The 11,415-nt window shown below is 33.4% G+C and overlaps 1 protein-coding gene across 1 annotated transcript; it reads left to right on the top strand.

Moving 5' to 3' along the window:
* The first annotated feature begins 5,965 nt into the window (after positions 1-5,965).
* On the top strand, positions 5,966-9,088 carry LOC146942565 (FBD-associated F-box protein At4g10400-like). Its single transcript, XM_085750047.1, has 5 exons — positions 5,966-6,556; positions 7,860-8,009; positions 8,103-8,270; positions 8,355-8,735; positions 8,948-9,088. The coding sequence occupies exons 1-5, from the start codon at positions 5,966-5,968 to the stop codon at positions 9,086-9,088; spliced, it is 1,431 nt and encodes a 476-aa protein (XP_085606173.1).
* The last annotated feature ends 2,327 nt before the right edge of the window (positions 9,089-11,415 follow it).

Raw genomic sequence — 11,415 nt, 5'->3', positions numbered from 1 at the left:
CATGTGTAAAAATCAGATTTATTTCTCAAAGGATATAACCATGTATATAGAGTAAAATCATCAATAAAAATTACATAATACTGAAACTTTTGAGAGGAAATTGTGGGGGCTGGTCCCCATAAATCACTATGAATTTTTTCTAAAGGAAAATGTGAAGTTGAATTTGATTTATTAAATGGAAGTTTACAACGTTTTCCAAACTGACAACTGGTACATAAAGTATTTTTTGTTAACCAATTTGAAACGTTGATGACTTGCTTATTGTCTAACGTTTGCAAAAATTTAAAATTTGGGTGTCCTAAGCGAGCATGCCATATCTCAGGAGATGCTTCTTTAACAGTAGAAAGAGCTTCAAAATTTTCCCCCTTTAGAGCATAGAGGTTGCCTTATCTATGTTCTTCGGCTAAGATTCTTTGTTTCTGATCCTTAATAACAAAACCATTAGAGTTAAATTCAAAAATACAATCATTATCATTAGTAAGTTGACTCACTGATAATAAGTTCTTTTTAAGATTAGGCACTACCAAAACATTGTTTAGATGGAGCTTACCTTATGTAGTTTTAAGAAAAAATTTACCTTTATGAGTTATAGGTAAAGCTTGTCCATTTCCAACAAAAACTTTGTCAGTGCAAAAATAAGGTTTAAGGTTTTTGAAGTTACCTCCTTGGTTTGTCATGTGAGTGGTTGCTCCCGAGTCAACGTAGAAATTATTATCATTATCATCATTCAAGTACAATGATGTTAACGCTTCTTGGGAGCTTTCCTCTACATTATTGTATTCATACCTGTAATAGCACTTGGTGGCAATGTGGTTTGTCCTACCACATATTTGGCAAGCTTCCTTGTTTTGTTGCTTTGATGGTGCTTTCCAATTGGTGTTGGAATTTGGTGGAAATCTTGAGTTAGAGGCTTGAAAGTTGTGACTTTTATTCGGACGGCTTTGAGTATAATTATGTGAGGCACGTCCTCTAAAGTTGCCTCTACCTCCACGCATATTACTTCCTTTTCCTCTAAAGCCAAAAAAGGCTTGATTTTGATCAATGGATGGCTTTTCTTCAACGAGATAAACCTGTTCAAAATTTTGCAATGACACAATAAATTGATTAAATGAAGGATATGGTGGTTTTGATAAAACCGCAATGCGAAATTCCTTGTACTTGTTTCCAAGTCCTTTTGAAATTTGAAAAACTTTGTCGACATCTGAAAGTGACTTTCCAATGGCTGAGAGTTTGTCACACAATTCCTTGAATTTTCTGATGTATTCATCCAAGGATAGACTCCCCTTTGTCATAGCATAGAGACTGTCTTTTAGTTGGGCTTCACCATCTTCGGTGTTGGGCAACAGCTGTTCATGGAGTGAACTCCAAATATAGTGGGCTGTATCCCCTCCAAGGATCATGCTAAGAGTTTCCTCTTTCATGTTTGCAAGGAGCCATGAGGTGAGCAATCCATCATTCAATATCCATTGCTCTGCATTTGGATTTTTTGTTTTGGTTCCAGATGAATCAGTGATCTCATCATCTGGTTTGAAAGTGCTAGTAATATGGTGTTCAAGGCCCAAACTTCTAATCAAAGGTAACATTTGGGATTTCCAGAGAAGGAAATTTGAGGTGGAAAGTTTGATAGAAACAAGGCTTGAACATTGGTGAAATGATTGAATAGTGAGTTTAGGTTCAACGGAAGATGAAGATGCAACTGATACCATAATGAAAGTAAAAATATGATATGGACAATGGACAGTAGCTGGAATGTAATCTGGTTTGTATATTATGTCCACATGATCTCTCTAAAGTACATGTTACATATATATGATTAATAGCCAACAGTAATACGCATGATACAAGGAAATATACATTAAGTAGCTTTATGGCTATTATTTGCTTTTTATATAAGGAAATATACTTAAGTGCCTCTATTTGGTTTGACTCCATGTATCAAGGCATTGCATTCACACATATTGATTTCCAATGGTTTATCTTGATCTGATTCATTAAGAGAGGAATCTTCATTATTCTTTACAACTAGAACATCTATAAAATTAATGTGACATAAATTGTATACTGAGTGGAAATTGCAAGCAATACTGTTAATTGACTAGCCCTCAGAACTTATATTCTTATTTCTTATTTTATAATTATACCTAATTATACACATGCAGCTACAATATTAATCACTAAGTTTCTCCTCAATGATATGTCATGCAATTACTACATTTTACGGAGCAGTGTATTTTTGGCAGATTATTTGCCTATGCTTACTGATTATTCCTTTTGTATCTAATAACCTATTGTCATTAAAACCAATTATTCAAAAATATCATACAAGAAAAAACTAAATCAATTAATGATATTTTTTTCTTAATTTGTGCACGGAGAATATGTTTACAATGGCCTACATAACCAGCTCATAGTTCATCAAATCACCAAATCCAACAATTGCAAGGTGGAAGCTAATGAAACAAAAGAGAGAAGAGAGAAACTACTGCTACTTACATAATCATATACTTATCAAAGGAAGGCTAGCAACACTCTCTTTTGAATACTCTGTCAAACACTCACTCTTTTATGGGTAAAATCAATGTATGTCTCACCACTTTATGTGGGTTCCATTTTCAAAACGTAGTTCCCACGTTGATTTGAGCCAATTAGAAAGTGAGTATTAGAGAGAGTGTTCAAAAGAGAGTGTTGCTAGAACTACTCACGTTATCAATTGAAGTTGACATGTTGGAGAAGCCCTTGGACATGAGGATAACTCTTTTTTTATTTCATTCCATTTCCCGTAGCACTGGATTGACATAGTTTCTAAGATTCTTGCATTCTCCAGAATAAATATTGCTAACATAATGTGAGAACTCTGTTGGCCTGCAAATGCAAAGTCCCGCATAGTACAAGTTGTAAGGTTTGATGAAAGGCAACTTGGAACAAATTTTGGAGGAACCCAGTTTTCTTGATCCACCCAGTCTTCTCTTAACAACTTCTCATTTGAAGCTGTTTTTAGATTTTTTTTTTTTAGATTCTAATATTTTTTAAAAGTTGTAACAAACGGATACAATAGTTTTAAAAATGATTTTTTTTAAAAGTTAAAACAAACGAGCTCTAAGACTAACAAAAATAAAGAGGTCTTTGGTGGATCATACTGTAGTTGGTCCACCTTAGACATTAGGGTTAAAAAAGATAATGAAAACATTAATTTGAATGACATAATGTAATGTTAAAGGATATAAACTAAATATTAATTAATTAGGAGACCACCATAAAAACTCTAAATAAATTTTCTTCAAAAAAAAAAAAAGAACTCTAAATATATATTTTTTGGTACTAAAGAGGGCCAAAGGCCCAAAAGAAAACTAAAAAATCAGTCGAACATTCCTAGACATAGAAGCGCCGGAGATGTCATAAAAAAGAAGTCTACGGAGCTCACTGGACAAATTGTCCATACAGTTAAAAAGTCTAGAGAAAAGTTAAAGTTAGCCAACCAATCAGCACATTGATTACCCTTGTAACACCCCGTTTTCCCAACATAAAAATTTCTTAATAAAAATTAGAGTTTAACAACTTAAACGGAATGCTACACTTCTTAAAAATCATAAATGGAATAAATAATAATTTATCCTTCAAAACGTTCAACAACATAATATTTAAAACTTCGCAGCGGAATAGTTTGACAACTTAAATAATCTTTGGCACAAGGGCCTCAATATAAAATCTCATAAAACTTAGTTCAACATCAATTCTTGGAAGATTCATAAAGTAATACGTAAGGAACAGAAAGTAAAGACATAATCCCATCCCGTTACGTATCAGAGCACCTAAGACACACACACTTGTGAGGAGTCCACTCACGACCGCAACTAATCTTGGTTACCTGCAAGTTACCCATACGAAGAGCAACATTTTCAAGCAGAAGGGGTGAGATTTCACAAGCAACAATATTAAGCATATAACTCATCAATTACATTTAACAACATAAACTTCATATAATTCAACAATTATATTCAAATACATCGTTATCATCAATTCATCTTAACAATGTATATCTAACACCTTAACTTCATTGATTAGGATCACTATTCATCATATGACAGTCTTAATCATCATCACATACCATCAATAACATCATCACATATCATCATTATTAATCATAACATCATCACATATCATCATTAATAATCATAACATCATCACATATCATCATTAATAATCATAACACCATCACATATCATCATTAATAATCATAACAACATCACATATCATCATTAATAATCATAACATCATCACAAGGTAATTCGTTAAAACATCACAACTTAACAACTTGACTTGACAATGCATCTAGACTCGACTATGCAACTCTTAACGTCTTAAACCATCTCGAATCATCATGAAATGCAAATGCATGTGGTACCATTCTAGGGCATAAGCCCTCATCGTCGTTGAGCATAAATATACTCATAGGGCATAAGCCCTCATCGTCGTTGAGCAAAAGCTCCTAGGGCATGAGCCCTCGTCGTCGTTGAGCAAAAGCTCCAGGGCATGAGCCCTCATCGTCGTTGAGCAAAAGCTTCAGGGCATGAGCCCTCATCTTTAAATGAGTATGCATGGACTCAACATCTTACGTCTTAGAAACTTCATGAACATCTTACAACTCTTTGACTTAGATCGACATTTACATCTTAATAAAGATTAACAGCAACATATGCAGCACATATTAATTCATATCGTATCAGTATCATGGTACAACAGCATCAAACGATAAACATCAACATCTTAAACATCGCATCAACATAAGCATCATAAATAACACATATAGTGCATATACGATTATATATATCATCAGTAACAACATTAAATCATCTTATAACAACTTCACAGATCATCATTAATATTATATTCAAACATCAACAATTTATCATATAACATTGTATTCAAACATCAACAATTCATCATATATCATCGTATTCAAGTATCAACAATTCATCATGCATCTTTGTAAGAACATAAATAATCATGCACAACATATTTTCATGTCAAACCAAGGCTACTGGAAAGATATCACAATTATCAACAACTTTCATGTTTACAACAAAGATCAATTCAAAACAGAAACATATGAACAAAAAGCAAAAACATGAAACAGAGAATGCTGTCACCGTACAATTTCGCTAAGACCTCCTTGGAGTATTTTCATCATAACTCAAAAACTAAAAATCATATTCACGTCAAACCAAAGCCACTGGAAAGCTAACAAAATTATCTAAAACTTTTATGTTTATGCCTAAGACCAATTCTGTACCGATCAATACCAGTTTTCATTTTAAATTCGGAAAAGTTGTGCTGAAAGTCCATAAAAATTCACTGTGACCTACGTGCAGTAATTTGACCATAACTCAAGTTCTATAAATTCTTTTGAAGTCAAACCAACGGCATTAGAAAGCTAACATTCATACCTACAACTTTCGTGTTTACACCTAAGACCAATTCAAAACTGAAATGTGTGAAAAAGATGCAAAAACATGAAACAGAGAAATATGAATGAATATGGGTGATTAATCAAAATGAAAACAAATCCCCTTAAAAAAATATCAAATCAAATATTTGTTTTCACCTATAGGTGAAAATATAGGTGAAAACAAATATTTTTGTTCTTTTTTTTATATATTGTAAAATAAAAAAACAAATCCCCTTAAAAAAATATCAAATCAAATATTTTAAAAGTTCAATGAAATTATTAAGAGCTCTATTTTGTTTCAGGATCATGTAAAAATATTTACTTTTTAAATATTATACAAATCAAGGAAAGAAGATCCCCTTAAAAAAAAATCAAGGAAAGAATGTAATAGTTGGGCTTTGTCTTTGAATCTACGATGACATGCATGTCTGTGTGTATATATGCGAGACACCAAATTCTAAAATTGTTCTGACCTTTCACTACTAAGTAGGTTTAACTTGTGTTGCAATCCTCCCCACAATGTGGCAGCCGCCGCAGCTTTCAATTCCAAACGAAGACAGAATCAGTGCTTTGCCGGACTCACTTCTTTATCATGTTCTTTCCTTTCTTACTACTAAAGACGGTGCCGCCACAAGCATCCTCTCAAAGAGGTGGAAACCACTTTGGATCTCACAACTCATCCTCCGCTTCGATGACCAACCCTTTCAAGATGCTTTAACCTTTTCCAATTTCGTCAACTCCGTCATCGCCAATCGAGATAAAACCCTACCTATCCGCTCGTTCTACCTTAAGTGCTGCTTCCTTAATAGAGATATCCATGATTTTCTTTATACTGCTGTAAAAAGCGGAGTTGAAAACCTCATCATTGATCTCTGCAACTCAGGATACTCCATAATGACATTGCCTTCTTTCATTCTTAGTACTAAAACCTTGTCAGTCCTCAAATTAGATAGGACCACATTGAATGAAATCCCATACTTTTATCTTCCCTCACTCAAAGTCCTTCACTTGAATATCGTCAAATTCAGATATTATGAATATCTCTTGAAGCTTTTATCTGGCTGCCCGATTCTACAAGATTTGGAAACCGAATTTTTAAGCGTACATCCTGTTGGAACATGTGTGGAAATTGAGTAAAAAGACTAAACACAAATTCCCATGTTGGGTAGAACTAGTGTTGTGTGAATTGAAAAAAGTGGAAGTCCCACATCGGATGGAACACACACATTAGTAGTGTTTATATAGTGGGGGTGTACCTCTAATTAATGGGGGTACATAAGCACTGGAGAAAAAATATATATTGATATATATTTTATTATTTGGAAATGATAAATTAAATAATTAATTTAATCATTATTAGAAAGTGCTTTCTTAGTCCCCAAGTTTTGCTAAAATATTTTGGAACGCAATCTAGAATATTTTGGAACACAATTTAATATATTTTAGTACTCAATTAAGATATTTTTGTACTAGATCTAATATGTGAATTACTTAATCGCAAAGTAATATGTTACTTGTTCCCAAAGTTTCTCATATTACTTGTTCCCAAAGTTTCTCACTTATTAGTTGTGAATTTTCCCTATAAATAGAGAACTCACATAGTGCATTCCACACACCAAAGAGTTTCATTGAGTTGTCGGGAACTCTTTCTCTCTTCTCCCTTTTTTGACTTGTGTTGACGAGTCTTTCATCTCTTCTCCCTCCCTCCCTTTTTTGACTTGTGTTGACGAGTCTTTCATCTCTTCTCCCTCCTTCGACTTGTTTGACAAGTCCTTCACCTTTTTCTACTCCTTTCTGTCCCTTCGGAATTAAGAGTGTTCTTAAGACCATAGTCCTTTTTCGGTTTAATGTCCCTTCGGAATTAAGAATGGTCTTAAGTTCATAGTCCCTTCGATAATATATGTCCCTTCGGAATAAAGAGTACTTTTAAGATCATAGTCCCTATTTGGAATAAACAATGTCCCGTCGGTATCAAGAATGATCTTAACGGTATATAAAAAATTATTCAATATTTTTATTTGAGGAGAAATGGTGGTAACACCATATTTGAGTGGTCGTAGTGCCATATTGATACTTTGGAGAAATTAAGGTTAGAATGGTGGTAACACCATAGTTGAGTGGTCTTAGCACCATAATAGAGTGGTAACAATACCATATTAAAGTGGTTTCAGTATTAAAGAGTGGTCTTAGTACCATATTTGAGGGTGTAATTCTCGAACGGTTTTCTACGGTGCAGTAGTTAACCGCACAGTTGTAGCTGGACTTGTTTTATCCTGGAGGCGGCGTGGTTGATAGTCTACCTTGCACAATTTTGGGTAGTGCCACGAAACGTCTTACAGAGAGCGATCTGGTCGTGACTCAACCTAGTAACAACTTCGGTAGATAATAGAATTTGGAAATCCAAATACAACAGTTTGGAAATCCAAAAACAACATATCCACCGTATTCAAAAGAAGAGAGGAAAATTATAAGTTTATCCAATTTGATCACAGCAAATATTTGTAATGTTTTTATTCCTACCGAGTTTGATTGGTTTCACAACGTGGAGCGTTTGCGTGTGGAGGTATGAATATCAATATACTTATATACACCTCCCCCTTGAATAAGTACTCATAGAAAGAATTGGTGATTAATTTATAATATTTTGTTTTTGTAGCTTATGGTTGATGAGAAGGTTCCCGGTACACTTGACAACATTGTCATGTTTCACAATTTAACCCGCATGGAGCTGATCTTCCGTGCTCAAAATCCTCTATTGACATTTAAGTGTCTCATGAAGTTGCTTCAATATTGTCCCAAACTTCAAATTCTTATCATTGATGAGGTTTGTAATAATGTTAAGTAATTTTTTTTTTAGTTGCATTCCGTATATAATATACATTTGACTGTGTATGTGTATGGTTTTCAGGTTATTACACCAAGTGAACGTTTGCATGACAAAGATTGGGAGGAACCACAAATTGTTCCAAAATGTCTTTTATCCCATCTATCAACATGCTCACTTAGAAATTATAGGGGCATCACTTGTGAGCTACACTTTGCAAAATATATTATGAAGAATTCAAGAGTACTTAGCGCCATGAAAATTCAGAGTGCCAAATTCCTAGATACAACTGCAAAGCTCCAAATGAAAAAGGAATTATCTTTGTGCCTAAAGAATTCAACCACATGTAAACTTTTATTTATTTTGACTGCTACATATGTGCATTATGATATGTTTACACTACAAGTGTTGAACTACTATCTTGATTTGACTGCTTCATGTGTTTGGGTGGCAATGAAATTAATTGTTTGTTCCTCTTCCTCCTCTTTTGAACTGCAATTACTTTTGTCAACTTTTTTTGAATGAAAAATGTTAGTAATTAATTGTTATATTAATCTTTACTCATTCGTCCGAGTTTGAACCAAGCAGGAACCAGTTGAGCTGAATTAAAATCGGTGACATATTGATCGGTAATTGGAACCAAGCTTTATGTAGAGCTGGACAATTCTTAACTTTAGAATGGTGGATTAGATGAAGTTAAATTAGCAAAACTTGATGAGCTTAATAAGAATGCATCGCAAAATCAGTTGCAATTTCCAGCAAAGAAAAAATCTGTTTTACTGACGGACCTAGTTGCAATGGATGAAGTGCGAAAGTAAAATGCTCAGTTGAAGATGCTTCGGCTAATGTTGAATGTTTATATATGATCTTAATCCTGTGAGTTTGTTAAATTTGGATAGTTTATAAATGCTCGTTACTTTTGCCAGGCAAATTACATGGTGGGATTTTTGTTCTTCCCAACCCAATGGCTTAAACTCTAAGATTCTACTTTATGCAACATCTCACCCTTTAATCTTTATGATATATTTATAATCATGTTATAGTTAGCAGAATATATGTTAAAGAATTTGTATATGCGGTTATTGATAGAGAGAGTCTAAGTAGGTATTTATGCTCTAGAATAACAATTATTATACTTGCAAGACAAGTTAGGGATATATTGTTAGGGACCTAGGCCGTGGTATTGATAGGTGAGTTGGGAAAAGAGAGGAACTGAGGTCTAATAGGGAGTTGGAGGAGGGAGTTAACTGACTTGTTTGTAAGGCAGTTGTTGAGAAGGGAGTTGTCGTATGGAAAAGCAATCACACTTTGAATTTGGTCGATTTCATCAGTTCTTTTTCTTCTTATTCTTTTCATCTATCTCCCGCGTATAATTTCAGAACTTATTATCGTTGAAATTGGTGAGAAGTATGCTTGAGTTCTTTTCCCAATACTTTTATTGCAAAATATGCTTGAACTTTTGGGTGAAGAAGTAAAAAGGTAGTTAGAGAATCATCATGTTTGCCTATTTCCTCAATTCAATTATGTTGTGTTATTTTTCTTGTTTGATATATATAGAGTTATTTCGATGCTTTGGAAAAGGATCCTTCTATTTTGGATCACTAAAAAGATGAGGTCTAGCTTGGACCTACCATTGTGACCATAGATATATCATCCTATGACTTATTTCCGCAATACCCTTGTCGTTTAAATTATAATCTAAATATATACATAGCATAAATACCACCACGACAAAATAATAAATCTCTTATTATGTTTCTCCCATATCTCTTCTCTTCTCTCACTCGGTTATCAAAATCGGGACATTATTTAAGTCGAAAGGGAGTAGCAAAATCGGGACTCGTAAAATCGCAATCAAAATCGAAGGATTTTACTCAAGAATTTTTGTAGAATCGATATAGGATAGCAAAGTTGGGACTCGTAAAATCGTAATCAAAATCGAGGATTCTACCAAAACAAAAATAATGCAAAATATATGTTATAAATTGCATATAGTCATAAATGACTAAAATTCAAAATCCACAAAATACATATACACTCAAGCCTAGATACTGTGATAGTTTATAAAGCAGTGAGGACTTAAAAAGATATGAATTATTTGATTTTACGGTGGATTACGTATTGTCTTCTGGGAGTTATCTTTATGGTAGATATAGTGATAGCAATTAAGTTTGTTGACATGTTCAACAGTTTGGAATTTGGTTAGGAACTAGAGTTGAATTAATCACGCGATGATACATATTGTATATGTTTTTTGCATCAAGCTTTATGTAGAATCAGACATGTCCAAACTTTAGAATGGTGAATTAGATGAAGGTAAATTAGCAACACATGAGTTGAATAAGAATGTCATTTTGCTAAAGGAAAAATCTGCTTTAGTGGACAGAGCTAGTTGCAATGAATGAAGTGCAGCAGATGGGAAATATTTTCTGGAAGGTGCTTCAGGTAATGTTGAATGGTTGTGTTCTTATGAGTTCTTTTATCTCGACGTTAAAAATTTCAGTTATTTTTTGTGCAAATTATTTGGTGGGATTTTTTTATTCACTGTAGCCTAAACTATAATGTTCTACTTTATAAATTCATTCTTAATCTTGAGATTGTTTGCGACATATGTGGAACTTGTCTTTTAATTTTTATGATGTATGCATAACCACGTTGTAATTATCAGCAAATGAAGTGTTGTTGCGGGATCATGTTACCCTATTTTTCTCTCTTCTAGTTTTCATCTTTCTCTCACTTCAACAGTGAAAAAATTATAAGGTTGGGCCAAGATTATCCCCCTACGAAGAAGGATGGAGACATTTGTTTTTCAATGCGTCAGCAAAGATCCACAACAAAAATTGATGTTCTAATCAAGTTTTCCATTTCTTTTTCTATAAATACTCAATCAAAACCGCATTTATATGGAACATTGTCCATTTTTTTTTTTTTGATGGAGGAACATTGTCCATTTTGTGTAGCAATTCAATTAAGGTTGTGAAAATTGAAAATTTCGAGACTTTAACAACGAAACAATTGATTGTTTTATTATAATTTGGTTAAACATTTGAAAAGAAAAAGGTTTGAGATTATTGGCTATTTGTATTTGTAATAGATAAATGAGGACAAAAAACGAAGGTTCAAGATAATGAGAATAAAATAGAAC

The sequence above is a fragment of the Medicago sativa genome, chromosome 3 (assembly GCF_051527215.1).
Source record: "Medicago sativa cultivar Bolivia chromosome 3, Bolivia_mono, whole genome shotgun sequence".
Taxonomy (NCBI): domain Eukaryota; kingdom Viridiplantae; phylum Streptophyta; class Magnoliopsida; order Fabales; family Fabaceae; genus Medicago; species Medicago sativa.
Note: the sequence above shows the minus strand (reverse complement) of the source record. Positions and strands in the feature narration are given on the sequence as shown.